Here is a 27,309-nt window from a genome sequence, read left to right on the forward strand (position 1 = left end):
ACGCTGATAAATGCGAGCCAAAGGCACGGCTGGTTAGGTTCTAGCAATCGAACGATGCCGGAAAAATCCCCGTCATTTGGCTTGCTACGGGCTGCCCCTGCTGCTGCTCCGTTTCTTGAAGCCTGGCAGAAGAGGCTTACGAGAGGGTAATGAAAAGAGTGGAAAAAGAACGTTAGCTCGCGACTTTAGCAAAGGCACGGCTACTTGGGTTCTATCGATCAAACGATGCCGGAAAAATGCCCGTCATTTTGCTTGCTATGGGCTGCTCCTGCTGCTGCTCCGTCTCTTAAACCCTGGTAGAAGAGGCTTAAGAGAGGGTCATGAAAATATAGAAAAGAGTCGAAAAAGAACGTTAGCTAGCGACTTTAGCAAGCCGTCGTCGTTATTGGATTAGCGTAGCTAGCTAGGGTTAGCTCCATTGCGAACGTATACGAGCTAGCTAGCGAATAAGTAACGTTATGACGCCCGTGTTTTAGCTGTGCTGCCTGGACAGAGTCCTGAGAGGAAAAGCCCCGATGAGATTTTGCCTTGCACCGCCACCGCTTGCTCTTTTTTCCTTTCCCCAAGCGACACCGAGAGATCCTTCAGGTGCGGCCGCCTCTGCCGCTTTATTCGACGCTAGCTTCTCGGCTACCCGGCTCCAGCTTCTCTGCTTTTTTTTTTTTAGCAGTAAAGATGCTGAAAGAAAAGCAACGACCTTTTCTATGTATGGAGTAAAAGTAAAAATTTGCTAGAAAAAACACTCGTTAAAGTACACGTCGGGAAATGTACCTTGAGATATCGAAATTTGACTCGAGCGTTTACGTTTGGCTACTAGCCGCCACTGAACAGGTAGACGCAAGCACCAGAACGTGACAGGGAGCAGACTTTTACATTCTTTCACACGTTTAGCAGTCAGCTTTCCAAAGGCTCGCTTAACTTCATAGACTTCCAAAAAAAAGCCGTGCTCCGCGAGGGTACAACGCATTTGACACAAATACACCAGAAGCAAACAGCTTTGACCATTTCTTTATTCCGAGCAAAACGGCCATACGGTGCGTTCAATCGTCATTCGCTACAGACAAGCTTGCAAAAGAGTAATAACCTTTCAACTTTTAAGAAAACAACTGGACGTGTGAAAACGTGTTGTATAGAAAGAGTGCCGCGCATTTTGAGGACGAAGCCTGCTTTCCTTCTTAACTCGCGACAAAACAGTCAGACGATTATAAGGGGGCGGGGCGGGATGCAAAAGACGACGCCGCATACTTTGCTTCATTTCCTTCACGCTTTCCTAATGGAAAGGGGGCGCAAGCGCCACATGGGGCCCAACAAGATTTGAAAATACAACCGGGGGACGCCCAGTGCCCTTTTCTTTCACTCCGACTTCAAATTTGACCAAAGCGCAAACGGAAAGGCAGCCGCGAGTGAAAAAAGCCCGGACGGAAAGCAACGTAACGTTTTGTTTCCTTGCTCATGGCCGGACGCGGACGCAACTCGGACAAAGAAGAGAGAAGGCGAGAACGGTGACGTCGGGCAGCGACCGTTCCCCGAGTCCGCCGCTAGACGGCGGCGCATAGACAGACGCTCCGAGGCAGCCGCAATCGGCCGGCGTCCGAACGCGGCTCCTTTCGCTTTTTTTTTTTTTTTTTTTTTTTTTGCGCGCGCGATCGCACGATCGCAGCGTTGTTCTGACAAAAGCCGACTTTTTCAACATTCTCACGACAACCGAAGGAACGTTTCTCAAAAATTCGCACGGTTTTGGAAAGCGTCACGAACTCGGCTTCCGCTCTCCAAAGTGAGACTTTGAAGGTTTCCACTTGCACTGGATGCGCTTTTTGCAAATGACGAGCTAGGCAAAATGCAAGCGGGTTTAGGCTTCCGTTGGCCAAATGAGCGAGTTTGTTTTTGTCGTTGCGTAACCAAACTGCTCGCAAACATGTTGAGCCGAAAGGCCGGCCGGCTTCCGCGGTATTCATTCGACGTCGTCGCTTTCCAAATAGCTGTGCGTTTTTTCGCACTTGCTTCTTGTTCCGTTTTTGTGCGTGGTCGCAAACGCTCGTAGTGAAAATAGCTGTCCCGTACAAACAAAGTGTGTATGGATTAAGGCAGGGCGGCGACAATACTGCGCATCCCTTTTTTCCCTCCCGTTCTAAAAGGATGCTGCGAGTGTGTGTGTAGTGGTGGGGGTTGCTAGGTGTGTGTGTAAGGCTTTGGAATACACCACCTCCTCTTTTTTTTTTTTGACACCTTTGGCTGCTAACCCGCTGCCGCGAGGTTGACTTGTAAGGCAAAGGTTTGTCTTTGTCACGTACAAAAGAAACGCTGCAGGCAGGCGTCTTGGTGCATGCGGGCGCAGCTCCGTGGCGCCCCTTTTGCTCGCTTGGCCACGCCACGTAGCTACAAAAATAATATCAAGATGACATTGTACAAATAACTATTGTCCCTTTTTTCGGGCGGGGGGGGGGGTGCTATGAGGAAGACGTGAGACGAGCAAAAGAAATAACACAACGGTGGCCGTAAAGGGGCCTTTCCTCCCGCGCCGTTCCGTACGTATCAATAGTCACCCTTGAGATGAAAACGCAAAAACTCACGCCGCACTTGGGGCTTCGGACGGACGTTTAAAAACTCACGCCGCACTTGGGGCTTCAGACGGACGTTTCGGGCCCCGGGGCGCTGTAGATGGAAAAGCGCAACGCGCGCAGGTCGGCCCTCCCCCCTCCCGACAGGAGTTTTCGGGGAAAGGCGTCGGAGGCGCCGGGCCACGCCGTCCCGTCGGCGCCGGGCCACGCCGTCCCCGTCCCGTCGGCGCCGGGCCACGCCGTCCCCGTCCCGTCGGCGTCCTGCGCCGAGTTGACAAGAACAAAACCGGACACGTCAGTCGTCCCGTACGCTAGAGTGGCCCCGTGCGAAAAATCCATACCGTACATAGATCACCGATATGCATAGTTGTGCTTTATATTAGCCGCGCGCCATCGCTACCTGTTTGACGGCCGTTAAAACGTCAAGGACTTTGCGGACCTTTGGCGGCATCCCCCATCCGTCCGATATTCCCAAGCTACCTCGGCGGAAAAGTACGCGGAGCTCATGAGCAAAAAGACAAAGGCGTGGCGGCGCCCCTTAATTTCTTCTCGTTGTCGCCGCCAGCCCGCCCGCGCCACTTGCGAGCCCGCCTTTGAACGCGGGCGCTCCTCATCCCGAGGGGAAAACCGAACCGGGGCCGTTTCTTGCCTTTGGCCCGCCTCGGGCATACCGCGCGACGTTAGCCGTGAGCCGAGAACGTCAGGCAAAGCTGAAAGCGTTAGAAACCGACAAGCGGGAAGGGAGGAGGGACCGGCACCTACTCCGCACCTACGGCGCGTTTGCTTTTTGGTCTTTTGTTCGGGAAAGGGTCACCTGCTCTCCGGGCTCCCTCCGGGACGGCCGGGTCAGAAACTCATTCGGCCGGACGACTGAGAAAGCATGAAGATGGCGGAGGGCTCCACGCTAAGGCACGGACGAGGCGCGGACTGTCGGGTTAGCGCGGGCCACGGGGCGGGGAGGGGCAAAAGGGCGGAAAATGGATGACGGGTTAGGAAAGGAAAGGAAAGGAAAGGAAAAAGCAGAGCAAGAAAAGCAACGTCAGCGCTTCCGTCGGGCGCCCCCCCGGCCGGCGAGCGCGGATCCGGTCCGGGAGCCGGGGGGAGTCCGGTTTGGCCCGCGCGCAAAAGCCAACGGTCACCGGAGTAGACCGGCCACCTTTTCGGGGAGCGCCCGGCGACATTTGAATCTTAAGACGCGGCAAATATCGCGTGGCGCTACGCGGCGGCCGAGACGGCAAAGAGCGGCATCCCACCTGCGCGCGCCGGGTGGCGGTGGGGCGCGCGGCCCCGCACAGGACTTTCTTGAGCACGTCGGGAAGCAGGGCGACGGCCACCAGCAGGACGATGCCGAGCCAGGCCGGCCCGCTGGACAGCATTTGCATGAAGACGTAATACATGCGCTGGTAGTTGAGGAAGGGCCTGGCGGGGGGGGCAGAGCGCGGAGCGGGTGGGCTGGCGTCGGTCGGTCGGTCGGTCGGGTCGGGCCGGGCCGGGTCGGGCCCGGTCCCTCTTACCAAATGATCCCTCCCCACAGAAGGGAGAAGATGACGTAGAAGAGCAGAGAGCCCCACACCACAAAATGATTGATCCAGGTCCAGTGGCGCGTGTCCAAGGCCAGCTAGACCGAGGCGAGCAGACGGTCAACGCGCGGCGCCGTCGGCCTTCGGGGTCGGGCCGTACCTTAAGCGTCACGGCGAACACCAGCACGGTGAAAACCAGGGTCCCGAAGGTCCAGTTGCCAAACATCTGCGGCGGAAGCAAAGGATACGCCGCGGCTTTTATGGCCTCCGTCCGCCACTCCGGGCCGGTTTGGAAAACGCCGCTACGGGAACGAGCGTTTTCTCGCTCCGGCGTCCGCTTTCGTTGGGCGGGGGGGGGCGACTCGGCTCGACGACGCTCGCGGGTGAGGCCGACGGCCCGAGTTCAACCCTTCCACCCGGACGTATTTCCGCGCGGCGCGAGCGTACAAACGCGGACAAATACCGTGCGGGGAGGGACGGACGCCGCGGCAAAGGACGGATGGAAAGACAGTTTGGCGGAAGGACGCGGCGGCCCCACCCGGATGGAAGGCGGCGGGCCGCGCAAACTCGAGAGGGCGGCAGGGAGGGAGGGAGCGCGGGAGGGAGAGCGGCTTACCGTCTGCGTGTTGGTGGTCATGAGCTAGAGGAGCAAAACAAATGCAGGAAGCAGAGGGAAAAGAGAACATAAACAAATGAATTTCATGATGTTTCAACTGAGAAAAAAAAAGAAACAAATCCAAATTCAGAACACAGAGATTTTGTTCAAAGCCGCTTTACATTGCTTTTTATTTTTGCCTCTTGTTAAAATCGTTGTGGATACTAATCTTTTTTTCCCATTACAGCCGTACCTCTACTTAGGAAATGCATTTAAAGTTATTTGCTGAAGTGAATCTTTCATTAGCGGAGCTGCTTTTCACACGTAAAAAGCTGAAGCCGTCCCTCGAATAAACAATCAAAATACATTGTGCAAAAAAGGCTCCGAAATGCATGCAGCGGACCGGTTTTAGCTTGAGGCGCCGAGTGCGGAGAGCCGCCACCTTCGTCGCGCTTTTATTTGACGTCGGGTTCCAGCGAGCCGGGAAGCACCGGCGGGTCCGCGCCGCTATTAGTTTTGGCATTATTTGGACTTGACTTAAGTTTAGTTTGGGGTCACCGCAAGCTTTTATGCCCATACGTAGCCCGTGTCAGTTTGACGTTTGTCGGTTCTAATTTGTTGCGGATGAAAGGAGTAAAGATGAAAAGCATCAACGCAAAAAAATAGCGTCCCGTTTGCGGGCAAGCCGGCATATTAAATGATAAAAGCGCATCGCGGCGGAGGAAATACTGCACGGCCGCGAAAAGCTTTGACATTGCGGTGGCGGTATCTGGCATTTTCCCCGGTTTTCCGGTAAGCCGAAGAGGCGTTTGCGAGTCGAGGTACGGCGGCGTCCGACCCCGCCGTTTCCCGTGTCGATTGAGAGAAAGGAACGCGCCCTACGACGAAGCGCGATGTCGCCGATCGGAACGGAAGGGACACGGGCCGGAAATAACGCCCGTCGGGCTCCTCCGCGGCGCGTGCCAACGGGTCCGGACGGTAAGAAGCCAGGCGGGCGGGCCGGTGCCGTTACGCGGGGGGAGGCGCGCGAAGCGGACGCACCTGGCCGTTGCTGGTGAAGGTGGCGTTGTCAAACAGGAAGTAGGCGCCGAAGAAGAAGACCACGGCGTCAAAGGCGCCCAGGCAAGTCCAGTACAGGAACGCCGGCCAGCGGAGGAGCGAGTTCTTGGCGACGTCCCTGAGCCACGGGCGGCGGAACGGTCGCCCCGCGTCAAACCGGCCACATTACGCAAATATTGTATTACGCATATTATGCAAATATTACGGAGCCGCGGAGAGCTCGCGACTCGACCCTCGCGCACCTGTACAAGGAGGGCTCCCGCTTGAGCGTTTCCGTGGCCACGTGCTTCTCCGTCAGGCTATAGAGGAGGATGGGCAGTGACGTGAAGCAGATGTTGTACAAGGTCAGGTAGGCCGTGTCGTACAGAGGCTGCGGCGGACAGAGGCCCGGGTCGGGAAAGAGCTCTGGGCCGCGCGCGCCAGCGGCGGGCGGCGGCGCCTACCTGCTGGGAGAAGCCGCAGAAGAACTGGTACAGGAACTGCGGGAAGATGAAGCACACGTTCTGCAGAGGTGGAAAAGGCGCGGGCGGATGAAGCCGACGCCCCCAAAAAGTCACGCCGCCGCCGCCGCCGCCGCCGCCCGGCTCGGGCACCTTGTAGAAGAAGTACTGGACCAGCTCGGCGATGCGGATGTAGTAGTAGTGGCCGTGGACCAGCAGCATTTTCTTCAGGTGTTTGAACTTGGGGATGGCGTAGTCGCTGTTCCTGGCGGCCTGCCGCCCCTCTTTGCCCACGATCCCTGCGCGCCGCCCGCCACGCCGACACGGGTCATCCTTCCGAACGGTTGCTACGCCGCCGCGACGAGGATTCCTTCCGCGACGCGTTCGAAATCGATATCGTGTCGCCAACCCGAAACATAGGGTTAGGATGGCCTTTTTTTGCGCCGCGATGTCAAAACGCGCACGTTTCAATGCGTTTCGAGAGTTTGTTTCTCCGTGAGAGTCGCTGATTATTCTCCGAGGCGCGACGGCCTTTTTTTTCACGCCGGACGCTTTCAGATTGAAGTCGCGGTGAGTCGGAGGGCCAATTATTGTTCGAAAATACATATGATCGAGAATGCTCACTCGTCAATAAAAGGGTGAGAAATACCACCGTTACCACGGTTAAAAGACGCCGGCGAAAAAACCGTAAAGGTTTAAAAGGCGAGGCCAACTAAGGCATTGGACTTTTACTGTTCTTTTTGGCGCCGGAAAAAAGGGTTGCGGCGGGCGGGCGGGCGGGCGGGAGCTCACCGATGCCCACGTGCGCCTCTAGGATCATGCTGACGTCGTTGGCTCCGTCGCCCACGGCCAGGGTGATGGGGCGCTCCTTGGACGCCTTGATCAGCTTCACCATCTGACCGGGCCAATAACCCCACCGGCTCAAACCCTTCCGGCCGCGCGGGCCGGCGTCCGGGGGCTTACCTGCGCCTTCTGCAGCGGCGCCATGCGGCAGCACAGGACGGCGCTGCAGTTGCGACAGATCTCCAGGAAGACGTGGCGGCGGTCGGCGTGGCGGCGGTCGGCGTGGCGGCGGTCGGCGTGGCGGCGGTCGGCCGGGCGGCGGTCGGCCGGGCCGCGGTCGTCCCTCTTGGGCTGGAGGACGGCCGACAGCGTGGCCCCGTCGACGATCAGGCCGAAATCCGGGCAGTCCGCCGACAAGCTGCGAAGGGCGAGCGAGCGGGCGGGTGACCTCGGCCCGAAGGCTTCCGCCGCGCCGACCAAAGCCGACGGGCGGGCTCTCCCTCGGCTCGCCGCGGGGGCCCTCACCCGGCGTCGGATCGCTGGCGGAGAACCGTCCCGCGGAGCTCAAAGAGAAGGTCGTGCAGACTCTGCTCCTCGGTGCGCTTCTTGGTCAGCTCCAGGATCCGGGTGCCGCGGCCGAACAGCTTGCTGGCGTAGCAGGTGGCCGCCGCCGTCTCCATTTTGTCCCCGGTCAGCACCCAAACTTTGATCCCCGCCTTGTGCAGCGACTCGATGGTGTCCGCCGCCTTCTCTTGGAGCCTGCGTGGAGAAACCTTATCTTCTCGTTAACTTATCCGGGACCCCCGCCGTCTCCGAAGCGGAAGCGGGGGCGTCGGCCGCCGACCTGTCCTCCACCGCCGTGGCGCCCAGGAGCACAAAGTCCCTCTCGATGAGGCGGTAGGCCTCGGCCAGCCTCCGCTCCCGGTCCCGCAGGGCCAGCTTGGCGTCCGTCAGATGCCCGCGCGCCTCCTGGTACTCGGAGCGCGACAGCCTCCTGTAGGCCACGCACAGCGTTCGCAGGCCCTCCTGTCGCCGCCGGGCGGGACAAAGGGAGCGGCCCGTTAGCCGCCCGCCGCGTCACAACCGCGTTTTTTTAAAAAAGCCCAGTATTGGTCACTCGCTTTTAACAGCGGGACGTTGACGTTCTGGACCGTTTTTCGCCGAGCCGGCCTAATTGTCGCTCAACTTTCAAAGACTCATAACCTTGTCACGTATACATACTGTATCGTTTTACTTTCGACCCCTGACCCCAGTGGCGTCGGCTCTATCCGTACGTACGTATACTTTTCCCGTTTTATTCAATGCGGCATTTTGGCAGCATGCGCGGAGAATGGTAGGCTTCCCTGCGTTTCGTGCAACATGTCCTTCTTGGAGCGAGAACTTCCCGCGGGTCGGAAGCCACTCAACCAAGTCTTTGAAAGGCTCGCAAACGTCAGAAGTTGTCCGCTAGGGTGGTTTCGGGGTCTCAACGCGCACCTTTCGATTGCGTCGGGGAGTCGCGTCGAAAGGACTCGTGCGAAAATGGGGGGAAACGCACGAGGAAACGGCGGACTGTCCGAAACGGGCAACGCTTCCCATTTCGAAACGGCGGTAAACGAGGCCGACGCGGGCGACGCACCTCCGCATTTAATACCGGTCCCACGGGACACCCGAACCGTATCGGCCGCTGAGCCTATCGCTCGTATGATTGCCGTTTTCATCGTCATGGCCACTCACCACGGCGTTTTGCTCCACGCGCGCCTTCACCTGCTCCAGCTTGCCGGATACCACCAGGGGGAAAATGGCCGAATCGGCTCCCTTGCAGAAGAGCAAGTATTCTCCTGAGAGCGCAGCCACACGAAGACCGTGTCACCCGAGGTTAGGCGGGAGCTTGACTTCCCGCCGTTCATACAAATCGACGCCGCGGAAAGCTCGCATTCCGCCGCCGAATGAGGAAACGGGGTTCGGCCCCGACGCGGAGCGCGCGGCGCGGCCCGGCCCGGGCGTGGCTCGCCTTTTCCCGACACTCACCCGAGCTGGCCCTTACAATGACGCTCATTCTCCTCCTCACAGAGTCAAAGTTGAGTACGTGAAGCAGCTCGAACCTTGGAGAGGGCAGAAAAACACTCAAGCAAACCCTCCGACACGTTCCCCCCTCGGACAAGCCGACCGGGGCTCCCCGACGGATGCCGCGATCCCTAAAGTCGGCCGCCCCCGAGACGGCTTCCGACGGGCGACGCGAGTCACACCGACCTTTCGATCTGGTCGTCTTTGTTCAAAATCTCCATGAAGTTGTCTTTCAGCCTCAGGTAGGTGTAGCCCAGCCTGGAGACGACAAGTCCGCGCAGAAGACGCGCCGGTTATTTTCCGCCCAGGAGCGCCCGTGCCGGCGCGCGCAGAGGAAACGCGATTCGCGCTTCAACCGCGGGCTCGGTTGCCACGGCGGCGCCCCGCCGCCCCAGGAGGACGGGCACGAGGCGCCTCGGGCCGAGGTAAAGGAGCGACCTTCTCATCCCCTCCACCAAGGCCACCTCGTCCGGGGAGGAGGAGATGTAGGAGGAGGTGGCCCGGCCCCGGCGGATGCCCCTCTTGATGCCGTCCGCCGTCTCCTCCTCCTTCACTTGCACCGTGTGACACAGACACAGCGCCCGGAAGAACAGGTCCTCGTGCTCCTGCGGACGAGCGGGTCCAGCGTTTGCGCGCCTTCCTTTGCTCCGCGCTTCGACAAAGTCGCCGTTTCCGCGGCGGAAACGCTTCGCGTTCGCCGGGGGACGTTTCTTCGAAAGCCGCCGGCGACGCAAGGTGGGGCCGACGGGCGCTTACCCTGCGGTATCCGCCGGGCGAGGAATCGATCATGTCTATGCTGGAGGCGGCGCTGAGGATTTGACCGTTGCAGACGGCGTGCGGAACGTAGACGTTGCCGTCCACGCAGCATTCCACGAACTCCATGTTGTTCTCCGTCAGGGTGCCCGTCTTATCGGTGAAAACGTATTCCACCTGCCCACGGAGAAAGGCGCTGGGCTCGGCGGGCTCGGCGGGCGGGCGGGCGGGCGGGGGAGCCGGAGCTCGCCTTACCTGGCCCAGCTCCTCGTTAAGGTCGGAGGTGTTGACCTGGGCCCCCTCTCCCAATTCCTCGTCGAACATCTCCTCGTCCCAAGTGATGAAATAGGAGCCCAGGAATTTCTGCATCTCCACCGTCACGTACATGGACACGGGGATGATGTAGTTGAACAGGACGGTGAAGGCCAGGAAGTCGGTGAAAGCGCCGACCACCTGGGGCCAAAAACACCGCGCCCTCGCTCATCCGGCCCCGAGCCGACGGCCAGCGTCGGGAGGCGCGTTTGCCGCGCGTGCCGACATACCGCCGCCTTTCGTACGACGGCGCCCGCGTTTACGTCGGATCGCGGGCCTGGAAAGGCCAGTGAAAACGCCCGGCCCGCCTTTTCCGCCCCAAAGAGCGAGCGCTCGGCGGATGCGGTCGCGGCGGTCCCCGAAGGCACGCACCGCGTGTCGCTGTCGCTCCTTCTCCGTCCTGCGGTTGTACCAGGGCTCGTCGCCGTCGGCGGACCGCTGCCAGGCGTGTTTGAGAACGGTGTTGACGAGCGCTTTCCCGATCAGGATGCACAGGTAGACCATCAGGAAGGCGTTCATGGACCTGCGGGGAAGCCGAGACGTCGGCGGGGGACGCCGAGACGTCCGCCCTTCGGCCCGCGGACAAATTCGCTCACTTTTCCACCGCCGAGCGCTTCTGCGATTTCGACTGATAATTCAGCGCCATCTTGGTCTCCATGCCGGTGTAGATCGCCACGGCTGAGGAAACGGCCGTTACTATGGAAGCCGACACCCGTCGGCCATAAGGAGAAACGCTGACCATAAATGCGTTGCGTGTTCTTCAGCGTTGCGCCTCTGAGCAGCAAGTTCTCGGCACCGAGGGGCCTGAAAGAAAAGGAGAGACTTGAGCTGGCGACGCGCGAGCTCGCCCGCCATGTAGACGATCAAAACGGAGGACGTTTCGGCCGCCATGTTACGAGCGCGCGGGAGAGGGAGGGCGGCGCCGCTAAGCGCAAAGCCTCGGTCAAATCATAAATGCGCGGCGGCGGCGGCGGCGGCGGCGGCGCGCGGGAGTCGCCGACGTTCAAGCCGAGGGGCGGAAAAAGGACGGCGGAATGAAAAGTCACCTCGCCGCGGGCTCTTCTCCGTCCTTGTAAACGTGAATCCGTCCCACGAACCTGAGGCCGGCGCGAAGCCCGGCCGTTAGGAAAGGAGACCCTGAAACGGGGGGCCGCGGCGCCGCACTGACTTGTAGAGGTCCGGCTGCGGCTGTTCGCATTCGATGGTGGCGCGCAGGGCGTCCACCTGCCGCTCCGTCCCGAAGGCCATGGTGTCCGGTACGGCGTAGTGCGTCTGGGGGCAAAAAGAAGATATTGCCGGACCTTCCTCGACCTCGGATGGGAAAGACCGCAGAAGAAGAGAGCGTGGCGCCGTAGGGCGCGGTACGCGGGCGCCACCTTGTGACTGGATTCCCCGTCCAGGCTGGCGGTGGTGACGTAGCAGGTGCCGTCTTGTCGGCTGGACGAGAGCAGGATGAGGTCGCACGGGAAGGTCTGGTCCTCCCTCACCACCACGATGTCGCCCACCTGCGGCGGCGGGATCCAGAAGTTGCGTAACGGATAATGCCGAGCGAGCGGATCGGAATCCCGTCGTCGTGGTGACCGCACACGTGACGCGTGCTCCGCGAAGCTGCCCGATTAATATATTCGGCATCCTTCCCGCTGCCGGCTCACCCTCTAATCCGCTCCGTTTGATCCGCAAAACACAAGAGGCGCACTCGTGGCGGGGATGGGATGGGGGGGGCAGAAAGAGGCACATTACCCGGCACGTGGCTGTAGACTTTATTCCAAAGGTTTTTTTTTTTTCTTTTTTATCCCCCGGAGCCATTGGGAACCAGGGAGATTACGCCGGGGGTATTACTCCAAGGCGAAGCAAAAGAGATATTCTAGCATCGAGGAGGTCCAGCATCACTTGGGCAGATGACGCCGTCGGCCCTCTCCGGGCCGGGGACTCGTTCACGAGCGAGGGCGAGACGGAAGGCGGATGTGTCGCGACGCGAGGAAGGAGCCGAGCCCGCCGGCCAACTTCCCCGTTCGGCGGCCCGTCTCCGTTCCCGCCCTCGGCCGGAACCGGATCCCGGCGTCCGGGCTCTCCCTCGGAGAGGCGCCTTGATCCGGGAGGGGCCGAGAGCGGAGCGTTGAGCGGAGGCGGCTCGGGCATCCTAACCCCGTACGCGCTTTTGTTGTCATTATGGGAATGTGGGGAGACACGTGCGGACAAGCGAGCGCTTACCCGCAGCTGGCGACTTTGCGTCCCGGCCGCCTTCCCCCGCCGCACCACGTCCACCGGACACTCGTTGACGGAGCGGTCGGCTTTGTGTCGCAGCCAGTCCTCGTAGCCCTGAGAGGAGCGGATGCTCGGAAACGGCTCGGGGGGGACGGACCGCGGCGCGGAGGCGGGCGCCCCTCGCCGGCGTCGCGCGCAATGAGCCGCTCCCCGGCTCCGTGCGGACGCGGCAGATTTATGTCCCCCGCTAAATCTGGCTTCCCTTGCGCCCGGCGCGGCCCCGTCCGTCAGCCGCGCCGGGGCGGGGGGAGGGGCCGCCTCCCCCGGGGCGACGAACAGAGGGGAGCATTCATTAGCGTGTTTCTCACACGGGCGGGCATATTCCATGCGCCCGGCCGGGGGGGGGGGGGGGGGGGGGCGACGGCCGACCCCGACGCTCGTACCTGCTTGACGGCGGTGACGGTGATCACGAAGAAGAGGGGCAGGCCGCTGGTGACGGGGCTGGTGGGGGTGTCGATCATGAGCTGGAGGGGCAAGACAGACACGGGCTCGAGCCAGCCGACTTGCGCCGACGCCGTTCGTCAAAGGGGAACGCATTTACGCCAAAGCCACAATATGAACGGCGCGATCAAATATGTCCCGCGCAAGACGAACGACGCGGCTCCCTGAGCGAGGCTCTCACCTGCACGAGAAAGATGAGCAAAAAGTAAAAGTTGGCGATTCTTCGGAACTGTTCAAACAGGTTCTTGGGGATGAAGTTCCAGAAGGTGTACTGTCAAGGAGAAAAAACACGCAAAGATTCGCTTGGAAAGAAAAAAAAACATTCGAGCCAAAACCAAGAAAACTGCGGGAAAAATACAGGATGCCCCGATGACTTTCAAATGAGCAGCGTGCCGATATTTTAGTTTGGCGGTGGAGGAAGGCACGGTAACGGTTTGGCTCTCCTGTCGGGTTTACGTTTGCACGCCGGCTCGTTCGCGTTCTCTGTCAAACGGAACGAAAACGGACGCAGACCGGGCAAAAAGCGGCGGAATGTGTGTATGCGCCGTCGCCAACTTGAGTGGATCAGCCTTCTCTGCCGGCCTTCTCTGACCTTTGAGGAGACGATGCGGTTGTCGGGGTAGCGCTGGGGGATGCGGGCCCGGGTTCCCGGAGGGGGCTCCTTATGGCCGACGTAGACCGTCCGACTGTCCGGCCGGCTCTCCTCCCCCGCGCACTGACGGAGAGAGAGAGAAAAGGCCGGTGAGCCGCTCGGCGTCCTTCGCTCTAAACGCCCGCCGGCCCGCGCTTACGGTACCTATCAAACGCTCGGCGAAAGGAGGCGTGAAGTTAAAAGGCGCGTCGGCGTGCGCGCGGATCGGCTTTTTGACGTCCGCGCTCGACAGTGGCAGTGAACGAGCTCGTTCCATCATGTCAGCGGAATATACATTGACGGCTCCGGTCGGATCAGAGCACCGAAAAACCTCTACGGCTATAACCTTTCTCTCGACTGTCTCGTGATGCAAACGCTCGGCGCCGTGTCGGGATTAAAAAAAAAAAACATAGGCGGATTACTTCAAAAAAAGCCACAACGCTGCGGCTCGGCGTCGATGGAAAAGGAAGGGCTTGAGCGAGGCGGTATTAGGAGCCATCTCGGCGTTTGATATCAGGGCGAAAACGGTACTCTGGCTCTTCTGGCTCGTGTCCTTCAATCGGACCGGGCCCCCCGCGAGCGACGGGGCTATCGTTGGCCCGAGAAAAGGGCTCCGTCGGACCGATGCGGTACAAGCGCTGCCCTGACGCGGCCAGGTGCGCCACAGGTCCCTTTAACCCCGGGCTTCTCCATTCCTGTCGCAAACGAGAGCGAGAACCTTTCCCACTCACCGCGCTAACTACAAATATCATGTAGAAAAGTTGGATGAGGATAGCTGTATATTCACTTTCAAAAATCGACCTTTTACGACGTTTATGCGGGTTAGTCTAGACCAGGGGTCACCAACTCCGGTCCTCGAGGGCACCTATCCAGCATTTTTTCAGTGTAACCCTCCTCCACTGCACCTGATGCAAATTATCATGATCATTTTGGTGCTCCTGCAGAGCTTCTTGATGAGCACATCCTATGAATCAGGTGCAGTGGAGGAGGGTTACACTGAAAAAATGCTGGATAGGTGCCCTCGAGGACCGGAGTTGGTGACCCCTGGTCTAGACCTTGACGATATTAACCGAGCGACATTTCTAGACACTTTAGAGGCAGGTACATGGCGGAATATCAGGCGCAAAACAAAAGGGAAGGAACTAACGCCTTCCCTCCCGCTGTGAGGACAGCTGGGATGGGAGCGGCTCCGGCGTAAATAATGCATCGCCGATAATCGGAGACTCGTCTTTGGCCGTATTTGCACCCTACGCCAAAGGCATTTCACAAAGGGAAATCATTCATTGAAAGAAGAGGCAACCCGGGGAGCTGCAGTTTCCGCCAGATGGTGAGCTCAACCTGGCACTGGCGCTGATAGTTGGCGAGCATCCTGCCTGCCTTGCGTGTCAAAAGTGCGCGCAAAAGCAGCAGACCAACGCCAAGTCCCCCTTCGTGAAGCGATCGACGTCCGTCGCACGAGTGTGACGCGAAAGAGCGGAAAAGAGCAGCGGGGGAGAGCGCGCCAAAGGCATTTCTCGGCCCGCGAGGCCGAGCTTGCCCACCGGCCGATGCCTTCGCGCGATGCGGGGCCGGCGGCGGCGGCGGCGGCGCGGACTCGCTTACGTATCTGCCGACGAAGTCCCGGAGCCGGCCGAAATCCATCGTCGGGCCGGAGAAGGGGCTCCGCGGCGGACGCTACCTTCCGCTCGGGCCCATCGTCGTCCGCCTTCAGCGGGCTCTCGCCTTTCCCATGGCTCTGCTCGCGCCTCGCCGCTGCGGAGAGCGCCGCTTTTGGCTGGCAGCCGCGGCCCGAGCCGAGAGTCGACGGGAGGCGGTCGGCTGTCGGCTGTCGGCGGTCGGCGGTCGGCGGTCGGCGGTCGGCGGTCGGCGGTCGGCTCGCCTTGCCTCGGCGCACGCACCGCTACGCGCTTACGCAAGCGCTCCGGCGTCCGACTCGTGGCGCATGCGCGCTTGGTTCCGCCTGGCGGATGCGCGCGCACCCCGACGTCAGCGCGGATGAAGCGGAAATGGAGCGACGACAAAGGCGGACCGATGGAAAACGTCGCAAACGCCGCACCAAACAATTCACTGCGTACGAAGAGACGCCGTCATCTCAAATATAAATCAAATATGCTGTGACCGATGAACGTTTGTTTTTTTTAAGACGACCCCTGCCTATGCGCTTTGTTTCTTTAACCTTTTTACTCGGAACGGTTCAACGTGTTTTGTGATTCGCCCGCCCCAAATAAAAGAAAACCATTTTATTTCTTGTAAAAATCTGCAAATTAACGATTTTCAGCCGCGACTATTGCTGATGGTGCCCATCAGCGTACGTACTGTAGGTTCTTCCAATCGTATTACGTAGCTACACCACTCATCGTTATTTTTTTTTGTTGTCATTTGATGTTTTTTTATTCAAACATTTTGAACGGTTTTGTTGAAAATATCATTTCTCACCTTTGTTTTGAATTGCATTTCATATCGTCACGTGCGTTTTTTGTCCGAAACGACAATCGGGCCATTCATGCTTTCATGAAATGAACGAACACAAAGTTCTTTGACTACTGTGCTTTATTTGGCTTTGGATGCCGATACAGTAAAAGAGTTCAATCGGCGATGCCTTTGAACATAAATATCACTGACAACAAGAGACGTTGGCCAATAAACGTCTCCCTTCATGTCAATCAAAAGTGACAAAAGTGACTGGATTCAGTTGAGGTTTGACTGATCAATAGACGCGATGTTGTCGGTCACGCGACGGCTCGTCTTCCACGGCGAGAGGGCGGGGCATCGAAGCCGTTATGAAAACGAGCAAAGCGTAATCCGCCGCTGTACGGTGCGGCTCACGTGACACGCGGACTCCCGAGGTCCTCATCTGCAGACAGGACATCAGGGACGCAAACACTTTGGCGTACCGTATCGATGACAGAACACAGGCTTTGAAATCAAATGTTTTTCGTTTGACATATTTCCATCCACCGCATGAAAGTAGGTGCAACACAATCAAATAAAGAGTAGTGTTTTGGGTTGGCGTATGAATCTTTGGCGTACGACAGGAAGGAGCGCATTCGCGCGGCTTTTCTTCTCAAGCGCTAGAAACACAAGTTAAGCTTGTCATCGTATTCATTGTCTTCGAATTGTGTTAAGCGCATCATCGTACACGGTTGGGTGGGGAAAAAAAGACAAGAGACATGATTACGTACAACGCAAAGAAATCAAAGGTCGTTCTCCGTTTGGTCCCGATGTCCAAAACGTAGCGGCGGGTGGTGACATCCGGTACCGTACTGTCCTCCACTGCGCGCTTGCAGTACTAGAGCGCAAGCGTGGCAAACGGCGAAGAAGTTTTGGTCGAACGGCGTCATCTGGCGGCCCGGCTCGCGAAGCGCGGCCTCGCCTGTCCCGCGCCGTCAACGCGAGATCCGGGGAGAGTCCGTGCGTGTCTGGCAGCTCATTCGGCACTTTGCGCTCGCTCGCTCGCTCGCCGCTCGGATCGCGCGTGGCCGGAGGACGATTGTTCCGGCTGAAAAGGGGGCGAGCTGCCGGGGGGGGGGCCGGGTCCTCTGCGCGCCCCCTTGCGGACGCGCGCGGAGGGCGAAAGAAAAGGAGAGGCCTTAAGTCACGGTCCTCGGGGGCCGCCTATCCGGCGCGTTTTGGAGCTTTCTGTCCTCCTACCGCGCCCGATTCAAATGACCAGCTCATCAGCGGAAGCCCGACGACAAAGCCGCTCGTTTGAAACATGAAAACCGTGCGGGGTGGGTGGCCCTGGAGGACCGGCCTTGGACATGCCCGCCGTTAACAAGCAACTCCTGCGACTCGCGCCCCAACCCAACCCCGACTTCCGGGTCGGGTGCCCTCCCCCCCCCGCCTACGCCACGACGCACCCAGGCGAGGGAGGCGAAGCTCACCGGATGACGGCCAATCGGCACCCGGCCAAAGTCGAATTCACTACTGACGCGAGGGCGCCATCTTCATCTTCTTCGTCGTCTCCGGGCATGCGTTTACTTTGCGTTTCTCAAAGTGGGGCACGCGGAACCCCGGGCGTTCTCATTTGGGTGACCTCCCTCCCTTTTCAAAAGTAGCGAGGCGCGTGACCCACACTCTTCCAAAGGGTCGCGGCCCTCTGACACAAACCGGATCGGCCATAAAGACGTTTTGTCGTTTTGGACGCTTGCGCCTACGGCTTGTTTTAACGCTTGGTAGGGTTAGAGGTTGACGCGCGTCCGGGAAGGGTTCGCGTTCCACCTCGGAGGATGCGCTCCTTCCAAATATCTGCGGGCCCGGCGAAGGAGAGGGATGGCAAATAAGGAGGCGGGGCCACTCGTAAGGCCGTCAAACGCCGTGATTGATTTTACGGCTCTCCTTATCAAGGCCGGCAGCCTCGAGCCCCCCCGCCCCCCGCCCCCCGCACTCGCGCGCGGGGACTCCCCGCTCCATGGGATCGCGCGCGCACCTGCAACAAGCCGCCACCCGTTTTTGGACGTACCCACAACGAGCGCAAAAATATCGCAGGACTGAAATTACAGCTCTAAAATATATCTTTTTTTAAATCCTTTTGGGTTAAATAGGCCTTTTTTATCTTATCCAAAGTTTGATTTTTTTTATAAAAAAAAAAAAAATGAAGGCACAATATTGAGAAAAAATACTGATTTGAAACAAACTACCGATAGTAATTTATTTCCAACGGCTCACTCAACTACTATGTGCACTGGTTTATAGTAGCATTCAATGGTCCCGAAGAGGACAAAGCGGGACGCGGACGTGATTGGCCGCGGCCGCCAAAGAGTATGAGGAGGCTCCCGCAGCAAATTGCCCGATAACGAGGGAGGGAGAAGAAGAAACAAAAACATCCAAAACATCGAAACGGCTATTGCGTACGACGGAGACGTAGAAGATTTTAGTTTGGAGGTTTTTGTTTTCATTTGGAAAAAGGCTGGCGGGGTATATTACTTTGACAGGCAAATTTCCAGCGGGTGCTCGAGTGCGGCGCGACCGGCCGTCGACAGACGCCGGACGAGGCGGCTCCCCGCGGCTCAAGCTGCAAGAGGGGCGCCGATCCTTTTGACGGTTGGGCCGGGCCGGGCCCTCCCCCGTTCCTTCCGGCCCTCCGCCTCGCTCCGCCTCGCTCCGCTGGCTCAATTTTCTTCAATTTCGCCATTATTAGCGGCCCGGCCTCGGCGCCGACTCCTCGCCGGGTAATTGCAAAGCGGCGGGTGCGAGAGGGCGCATTAGCATAAAACCCGGGCCGGCCCGACTCGCCGTTTGCCTCCTAATGGCGGCGCGAAAAAGCCATCCATCAGGCTAATGCCAAAGAGATGGATGCGCGCCGCAGTTAGCGCCGGCCCGACCGGCGCGCCGTACCCCGCCGCCGCGGCCGACGGGAAATTGCCCTTAAATGGAGTCAAAGGAGCCGGGGGCGCACTCTTGCCCCGCCGGCGAGACGGCGTCAAGATGCGCGGCGGATTCCCGGCGTCTTGCGGAGAAAACAAAACCCAACCCTCAGCCAAAAGCTCGACGCTTTCGCAAGGCTCCCGATATAACGCGGGGCTTCATCCCGGGGACGTTTGATTCTTTATTTTCATCCGACAATAATATGACGTCGCCGACCGAAGGGGCCCAACGCGCCGCACGGACGCTCCTCAAATTAGCGGCTGGCCAAGAGTCATCCCGGGCGCGGAGGGCCGGCGTCCCGCACCTTTTCTCTCTCCCAACGATTTCCAGGTCCCGCGGAGCCGGCTAACGAGCCGGTCGTCCGAACGGGCAATCCGTTGCGTTTCTTCGGGTTTTTTTGCGCGACGGGGGTCCTCGGAAAAGGCGCTTTGCTAACAGCGGCCCCCGACTCCGCAAAGTTTGACGAGCCCCTCCCGGGCCGGAGAAAGCGTGTCTCGGCCGGCGCCGAGCCGCGGCGCGCGGGCGGGCGGGCGGGCGGGCGTCCCCCGGCAAGGCGCGCCCTTCCCAAAGGCACTTTTGCTTATTGGATAATGGCCCAAGTCTCCTCGATGACGGGTACGCGCCACGGAAAGTCGTGGGCTCCCGTGCAATTTGCTACTCCGTCGCCCTATCATTTGGCGGCCCGGCGTTCCACGTAAAGCGTTCTCTTTCCGAGGCAAAACTTTCACAAAGAACTCGGGAAGGAGAGAAGGGAACAAAAGAAGCCCGGGCGCAATACGAGTGGTCGGCAAATGAGAAAATGGCGGGAGCGACCGCCGGGGCGACCCCCCGCCGCGACGCCCGAGCGGGCGGGAGGAAATTGCCGGACACTTAGCGCATAATTGTTTGCGAGCGGCTTTGCGGGCCCCCGGGCGGCGTCATTAACCGACGCGCGAGGCACGCAAATCAGACGGCTTTGTTAACCGCCCGAGCGCTACCGTTCCGCCGTCTGATTAACGTCCGCTCGCTTGATTGAGTTCGCAACGGCGCTCCGGTTTGGCTCCACTTGCCAGAGGAGACTTTGCTGTTTGCCCACTTTCCACATAGACGCCTCATCGAAAGGGACGCCGTCCAAAGTGAGTCACCCCTTGACTCCGCCCCGCCGACTTTTTGCGAGGTAAACCGCTCGCAAAATACGCACGGGCGTCCGTTGATATGCGCCGGAAGGGCGTAATGCCGACACTCGCTTTACGCTCGCCCCGATTCCCCGAGTAGAAGACGCAGCCTTCGTTTTGCTCCCTTTCGAGACAAATCCGCACCCTTCTTTCAAATTCCGGTATTTTCTATGTGAACAATCTGGATTTTCTCTTCGGCCCGTTGACTCGGGGTCCCGTTGGTTTCAAAAAGTGGAAAGGATACGTTTGCGTTTGTTTCCTCCCGACGCATTTCAATAGGTGTCCATTTGACGTGGATTTTCTTAAGCCAAATCCCACCAAAGGCATGCTCTCGCAAGTCTTGACCCGCGAAAAGAGGAGTGAACCCGCGGGCTCCGGCAAAAGGGGCCCCGCGAGGCCCCCGCAAAGACGGTCCGGAGTCGCCGCCGTGTAGCAAAAACCAAGGGCGCGCACGCACACACGCGCGCGCGCTTGATTGTGGCGGTCCAGGCGCATTCGCTCCGTGTTACGAAAGCCTCCCCCGGCGGGTCGATAATCGTGTTGCGGGCAGGCTTTTCTCATTTTTCGCCGCGGCTAATTAAAAAGACGGGAGGAAAGGGCGTCATCAAGGACGCGCACCTGAGACGGCGCCGCCGCTAATGCTTCGGGCGCCTCGGCGCGACCCCGGCAACGAAGTTGCGACCGAGCTGGGAAAAGGAAGAAGACGGAAAAACTGGTGTCGCCCTTGAGGGACGGAATCAAGTCAAAGGCAAGAATAGCGAGGTGATCGCCGCGGGAAAACATTCGCCGGGTTAGGGTTAGAGGGGTCGCCGTTGGCGCGACGGCCATTCGCTTTCAATTTCTGTAAATCCACTCCTACGCGCGGCCGGTACTGCGAAGGCCGACGCGGCTTGACCCCGAAAAGCGCGCGTGGTCATATCTCGTCGGCTCAAAGAGATTCGCCCGCCGACCGCGGAGACGGCGAAGGGCGACGGAAAGGAGCCGAGGGCCGAGCGGACGAAATCCCTTGCGCGAACGAGCGGCGTTTGGCTACGCGGGGACCGAACGGCGCCGGGCAAGCGCGGCTTCGGCCAAGGCGACGACAAAGGCGGAGGCGCCCGCCCGTCCGCCGGGCCCGTTTCCCGTCACGTCGGATTTCCGGCGGCGCGCTTCGGACTTGCGGGTTACGTCGGTAAAGCGGTCGACGAGTGACACCTCTCGTTTCGGATCCTCGTTCGGGTCCCCGAACGAGCTTCTTTAGCTCCGTCGAGCGACGGCGTTCGCCCGAGCTGGCGGCGCGCCCGCTTTCTTTGTCCTTCCTCCCGCTGCCGGCAAATCTGCCAGGCTTGCTCACGGGCGCCAGCCTCCGTTAATCCCCTCCCAAAGCACCTTAGCAACGCTCGGAATTTAGAGATGCTAAAAAAAAAAACAGAGGAGAAAAAAACCGAGCCAGCAACCCACGGCGCGGCGCGGCAACAACTGTTCTTAACGCCGGGCCCGCGTTGGCACGAGCGGGCGCGTCTTGAGACGCGCGCGCCTTTTTCCATAAGTAGTTGAGAACAATCTGGAAGGCTGCGATAAGCAAGGATCTCTGGAGCGTACGCGCGCCGGCGTGTAATAAGGAGCTACGGTATGTCTGCGGCGCGGCGTGCCAACGAGCCGCTAATCCCTGCGTGTAGTCACCTGAGATGCTCCATTGTCTGGTCCCCCGACGCCTCCGCCGGACGGGACCGGTCACGAGCGTGTCGTCGCGCGCCGCCGAGACGGAGCGGAGGAGAGAGAAAAAAGCCGCCGTCCTCCGTTTTTTGGAGAAGGCTGAAGCCGACCGCTTCTTGAACGACTCCCGCCCGGCGGCTCCGAGGGGGAGCCCGGACGCCCGCCCCGCGGGGGAAAGGGCCGCTCGGCCCCTCTGCCGCCAAATCCCGAGAAAGTGGCGTAATCGGAGTTTGGGCCAAATTCTTTAGAAAGCCGGGTCAAATTGAGAGGGCCAATTATTGTGTCAAGCCCTTCCATTTGTAGCCTATCGGCATGAGCGGCGGGCCGACCCCGGCCTCCCTCTGCTTTCTTTTCCGTGAAAAAAAAAAAAGAAACACTTACTTCGGGGCGGGCCGCGCCGAATCGCCGGGGACGCGCTCGTGGCCGCTTTCCATCTGCAAAACAAAACAAAGCAAGTAAGTTTCCTAGCAAAGCCACCGCGGCGCTACCTCGGCTCGGGAAAGGAGAGAAAATTCAAGCGAGCGAAGGCCACGCTGCCGCCATACGACGAGAGACTTTTCCACATCTTTCCGTTTGAGCCGAGTCTCCGAGGACGCGCGCGGCTACCGTTTAGGACGGCGGCGGAAAGGGCAATTTAATCAACGCTCGTCGCTCCCGTCGACGCGGATAACAAGGGCGGCGAAGGTCAAATTTGCCGCGCCGACCCAACGGCCGCGTGTAAACATCTGCCCGAAGTGACCTCGGCCAAACGCGGACGTCGCGGGCGCCGGCGGCCCAAACGGCTCAGGGGACGCGCCGGCTCCTTTCCGCGATACGGAAGCCCGGCATCCGCGCCTTTTTCGGCCCCGTCCTTCGTACATTTTCATTCGACGTTTGCTGCGATCCGGGAATCGTCCGCCGGCCGGAGCGACAATCTTGATTTGGGGGATTATTTCGGGCACGTCACGATTGCGACCGGGACAAACTGAGACGGTAGCCCGGGACACACGGAGGACGGCTCCGAGGTGTACGAAAAGATTCAAAAAGGTGCACGCGACGCGCGAGGTAACGACACATACGTCCAAGTACAACCGAACGGTTGAAACCGGGTTGGAGGTACAATGAAAGAGACACGGCAAAAGTTCTTGTAACGAACGGTGAACGGGGGCGGAAGCAGCAGGGGGAGGCGGCCAAAGAACGCAACGTACCAACTTAAAGGACTGGCGCGACAGGCAGAAACACGGTAAGAAAAGTCACGAGAGAAATACTCCAAACGGCGGGGAACCGAGAGCCGTGGGTAACCGAGAGCCGTGGGTAACCGAGAGCCGTGGGTAAGCGCGGGCGCCGGAAGGCCGCGTCGAGCAATAATCCGTCCGCGCCCTCCTGCTTCGGCCGCACCTACGCAGTCCCCCGATTAGGATGAGCTGCGGCGTGCGGCCGATGGCTCCGCCCCCTCATCTGCGGACAGGACAAGACGTTAGGCACGGGGACGTGACGGCGAGTTTAGTTTGGGGTCATGCCAAGTGCTTCCTGCGTGACGTCATTTCCAGAGCGCTAACCTCAGACGCGACAGCCCAAAGCGCCATGCTACATTTTTGGGGGAATACGTACAACGTTAGCCACAGCCAATGTCCGTTTGATGTTTGTTAGGTCCGCGGCGCCGGAATTATTGGTAGCGCGAGGGGTTAGCGAGTAGAGCTACCAGCGCGCCCGCGAGTGACATCGCTTTGCTCTCAACATCTTCCCTTTCAAGTTTGTGATGAACCTGCGAGGAAAAAGGATGTGGACTGTGACACTCACGGTTGTGACATTGGCGTTCCACCCCGGTCACTGAAGCGCCTTTGGCCAGCGGCCCTCCGAGGGTTATTGCTTGGGCAAATAAATTCACGTCAATGTCGAGCGGATTAGGAAATACGGCGAGATAACATTTATCTGATCATTAGAGGGGAATCGCACGGAGCGCTCGCTAATGGCGGGCGGGTTATCAAGCCAATTACAAAGGCGTGAGCTGCGGTCCGCGTATTAAACGGCGACAAGCATCGAAAACGGCTGCCGGCGGGAGCAAATTGAGGAGGCCGCGGACCATTAGGGGCCATCGACCGCTTCCTATCTCGCCCGCGGCCCCGGCCCTCCGGGGCCCTCCGGGGTCGGGGGGCGGCTATCTGCGGCGGGCGGGTCGCGGCGGGCCTCCCTGGAAAACTTGAGCTCGCGGCGGGCCTCCTTGGAAAACTTGAGCTCGCGGCGGGCCTCCTTGGAAAACTTGAGCTCGCGGCGGGCCTCCTTGGAAAACTTGAGCTCGGCCTTCGCCGCGCAGGTCGCGCCGGCGACAGCGCGGCAAAACCGACGGGCCTCGCGTCGGGATGCTTTTTCGTCCTTTCTTTATTTCCAACTCATTAGCCAAGTACGGCTAGCCAGGCCAACACAAAAGGCGGAATTCCGTTGGCGGTTCCGGTTCCCAAGGGAAAAAGCTAATATCTCAAGGCACGGCCAGCGAGATCCCGAGCCGCTCTCGGCCTCCGTCGGCGCGCGGACTGGCGCAGTAGCTAACTTGCTTTTGGCTTGCCCGTCCACTAGCCTGTAGGCGCGCGCGCAAGGGTGAGACTGACCGCCCGCCCGCCGCGCGTCTTCCAAACTTCTCTCTCCAACGCACACGATTCAAGCGCCGGCCGTCCTTTTCAAGCTTCCGCAGAGCTTTACTGATACGCCGCTGGTTAGAATCGGGTGCGCAACAGATAGGCCGCTTCCACGCCTACGTGTAGTGTGTGGCCTCCGCGAGCGCAACTGCTCTTTTGTCTTCGCTTCTTTTCCCACGCCGGCGTGAAGAACGGCAGGGGTCGGCGCCCCGTCGTCATAGGAACGCCAAGCGCGCTAGAACCAGGTATCCTTTGCGCCAGCTTTAGCTAGGGGCAGCAAGGGGAGGAGTGTTTATCGCCGCCGTCAGTTACCCAAAGCGGTGCACGGGACGCGGTTTGCGGTCGGCGGCGAGCGGCTTTTTCAAATTCATCCGCAGCCCGCGACGCAGCGGCTTGACCCGCGACGCAGCGGCTTGACCCGCGACGCAGCGGCTTGACCCGCTACGCAGCGGCTTGACCCGCTACGCAGCGGCTTGACCCGCGCTTGTGCCCTTCATTTTTTCATAAGCCATGACCTCCGCCCCACGTGACAGTGGGCAAGATTATCCAAAGGACAACAAAAAGAACACCGACAACACCGACAAGAAAACTTTTTGGGCCGAAGAGCCAATCCCCATTCAATTTGGCTTCAAAAGCAAAGGGCGCGAGTCCACGCTTTTCGGCCGTCTCGGCGAGAAAGCGCAAGAACGTTTGCAACTCGTGGGAAGGCCTCTGCAAGGACTTGCTTGAGGACGCGTTTTGGAAAACTGCCTCGCGCTCAAACACGACTGCTACAGTACACGGACGCTGCGCGGAGAACGAGGAGATATCATGTCCACCGTAAGTTTGAAGAACTTTGGAAACAAATGCGGGGGTTTTTTTCACCGGCAATAAGAATATGATCAAGTTTCAAACGTTCCCTTATTAATTTGACCCCGGAATGGACTGCTGCTCATGGCTAGGACTTCTACGGCCAGCGAAATGAAAACATGCACAATTTACACCATATATATATATATGCGTGTGGGTGTTTAGCATATGAGCTTATGTGGGTGCAATGTTCCTCGAGTAGGTCCGAGCAAAGGCGTGAAAAGCCTCTGCTCAAAATGCACTTCCGTTCGAATAAGATTGAACCTTCGGCCCACTCTCCAAAAGCTAGCTTGAAAATACTCACAAGGAAGCGTGGCGGTGGCAGCGTCGCCCTTTGCTTGTTGGGGGCGCTCTTCGGACAACTGTCGGGAACAAATCGCACTTTCGCGCGAACGAAGAAACAAACAAACTTTAGCCATTTCGAACAGATGAAATATTCCAGCTTAATCGGCGCCCGGGTCGGTGCGCTTGACCTCTCGCCGCCTTTTTTTTTCTCCCGCGGACATGGTGACGGAAGTGGTGGGAAATTTGGGGAACCGGATTTGCTGCGATCGCGTGTCGCTTCCAAGGCAGAGGCGGAGCTACATGCTGGCCGGCCGGCCGGCCGGCCGGCGGTGCTTAGAGCGAGGTCGCAGTGCGTTTGTTGTCATATTTTGCTCCGAGCGCATGAGGACATTCGATTCGACTTCAACAACAACAACAAAAACAGGACCACCGATCGAAACAAAAAGCGATTCACAATCTAGAAAGACCAAGCCGGATCTTCAAATTGTTTACTCCAACACTAGGCCACTTTTTTATTTTAAAAAAGAGCTTCCTTAACGAGCGTTTGTGCGGCTTCCTTTAATGTCGCCACATTTATGCACCAGCCAGTGAACACGTTAAAAAAAAAAAAACCATTGTCTGGAAACGTATCGCTCCCTTATGGGCGGTGTGTGCGCGCGGGCGTGTGTATGGAATTTCAGCCGACAATGGCGCGCATCCCATTTTTCGCACGCCCGTCCTGTTTCTAAATGAGGACACGTAAAGTTTAACATTTGCAACTGCGCCTTTCCGAGCTCATCGGGGTGGCTTGCGTGCGCGACCGGACTTTTGAGTGATTGACTTTTTTCTCGCGACTTTTTTCTGCCGCGGAGGAGCCCGTCTCGTCTCGCACCCGCGCATGCACCTGCAAGAGGACGCTCTCGGGGGAATCCTGTCGTCGCTACGGCGGGGGCCGACTACCGCCTTTCAGAACCGGGGTGGGGGGGGCGGGGCGGGGGTGTCGGATTCCACCGGTGGCGCTCCGCGATCACTCCCCAACAGGCCGGCTGGAAATATTTCCCTTTGTGGATTGCCCCATATACGGCGGCGACGTAGGCCACGCGAAGGAATGCCCGCGCAAATCGTGGCTTAAGTGCAAAAGTCGGCAAACAAATGCATTCGGCTCCTAACTTTTCTTTAGGGGCCGGGCGCTGGCAGCGGCGGCGCGAGCGCGGGCGCGGGCGCGGGCGCGGGCGCGGGCGCGGGCACGGGCGCAGGCACAGGCACAGGCGCAGGCAGGATTAAGAGGCAGCAAGATTGTTAAACGTGTCAACGTGTAATTGCACGATAAGGCCCCTTCGGAAGCATTCAGTGGCCCGCTTGCTTTCTCTATTCGGCGCTAATCTCGCCCGCCACATTCGCTCTGTGCAATCTGTCTCCATAATCTTCTGTGACAGAGCGCTGTTTTTTTTTCTTTTTGGGGGGAAAAGGGGGAGGCGGGGACGTGCGGAAAATATGCAGAGGCGTGATAAAGTGACGCTAATTATCCCCATTTAGGACACGGCGGTGCGAGGGATCGGGGCTCCGAGCCCAAGCGGGAAATATATCAGCGCGTGGCCCGCGTGCGTGCCTACAAGATAAGGCGTTTGCGCGCGTTTATTGCCAATGGTCATCCTTCAAATTCCTCTCCGCGCGGTCGCGGTGTCGGCCGCGACTCGCTCCCGTCGGGCGCTGCATGCTTGCGTCTCTGGTTTTGGCCATTCCTTTTCTTTCTTTCTGTCTTTCTTCTTCTTTTTTTTTTTTTTTGGGGGGGGGGGGGCAAAAAACTCAAACACGAAAGGGACCTTGCATCTTATATTGGCACGACGCGTCACCTTTCAGCAGGTGTCGAAACACCCAAGCCGCCCTTTAACACGAATTGATTTTTTTTAATGCGCACGTATAGAATTATTAGTCGTTTACATGTAATTAAAATTGCCCAGATTC

The 27,309-nt window shown here is 58.9% G+C and overlaps 1 protein-coding gene and 1 long non-coding RNA gene across 6 annotated transcripts; both read right to left on the reverse strand.

The window, feature by feature from the left end:
* Positions 1-992: 992 nt before the first annotated feature.
* Positions 993-15,192, reverse strand: LOC148423301 (phospholipid-transporting ATPase IH-like). 5 transcript variants are annotated; one of them, XM_088414304.1, is made up of 31 exons: positions 15,006-15,192; positions 13,365-13,487; positions 12,954-13,043; positions 12,715-12,795; positions 12,278-12,385; positions 11,443-11,571; positions 11,235-11,338; positions 11,113-11,163; positions 10,806-10,870; positions 10,663-10,744; positions 10,439-10,589; positions 10,010-10,207; positions 9,758-9,931; positions 9,440-9,606; positions 9,188-9,259; positions 8,966-9,039; positions 8,672-8,775; positions 7,800-7,981; positions 7,481-7,714; positions 7,136-7,373; positions 6,965-7,067; positions 6,326-6,471; positions 6,176-6,235; positions 5,975-6,102; positions 5,715-5,850; positions 4,695-4,718; positions 4,239-4,304; positions 4,073-4,176; positions 3,812-3,977; positions 3,373-3,485; positions 2,673-2,819 (listed from the first exon to the last, which is right to left on the reverse strand). In XM_088414304.1, exons 1-30 carry the CDS (start codon positions 15,042-15,044, stop codon positions 3,405-3,407), a joined length of 3,480 nt encoding a protein of 1,159 aa, XP_088270430.1. In that variant the 5' UTR covers positions 15,045-15,192; the 3' UTR covers positions 2,673-2,819; positions 3,373-3,404. The 5 variants fall into 5 exon arrangements, with proteins under 5 accessions (XP_088270427.1, XP_088270426.1, XP_088270428.1 ...); XM_088414301.1 differs by lacking the exon at positions 3,373-3,485 and having other exon boundaries at positions 993-2,819; positions 6,176-6,211; XM_088414300.1 differs by lacking the exon at positions 3,373-3,485 and having other exon boundaries at positions 993-2,819.
* Positions 15,193-15,400: 208 nt separating this feature from the next.
* LOC148423302 (uncharacterized) lies at positions 15,401-26,930 on the reverse strand. The gene is made up of 3 exons (XR_015865545.1): positions 25,385-26,930; positions 22,001-22,053; positions 15,401-16,953 (listed from the first exon to the last, which is right to left on the reverse strand). It is a non-coding gene; the product is annotated as an uncharacterized LOC148423302 (long non-coding RNA).
* Between the last annotated feature and the right edge of the window lie 379 nt (positions 26,931-27,309).

This window comes from Hippichthys cyanospilos, chromosome 5, assembly GCF_059441005.1.
Source record: "Hippichthys cyanospilos isolate Australia breed blue-spotted pipefish chromosome 5, RoL_Hcya_1.0, whole genome shotgun sequence".
NCBI classification, from domain to species: domain Eukaryota; kingdom Metazoa; phylum Chordata; class Actinopteri; order Syngnathiformes; family Syngnathidae; genus Hippichthys; species Hippichthys cyanospilos.

Excerpts from the sequence above, each read along its gene's own strand:
- LOC148423301 (XM_088414300.1), bottom strand. The coding sequence starts at position 15,044 with ATGGATTTCGGCCGGCTCCGGGACTTCGTCGGCAGATAC. Across the intron at positions 9,932-10,009 it reads TTAACGAGGAGCTGGGCCAG|GTGGAATACGTTTTCACCGA; the intron begins GTAAGGCGAGCT and ends CTCCGTGGGCAG. Across the intron at positions 6,103-6,175 it reads TCTGCGGCTTCTCCCAGCAG|CCTCTGTACGACACGGCCTA; the intron begins GTAGGCGCCGCC and ends TGTCCGCCGCAG.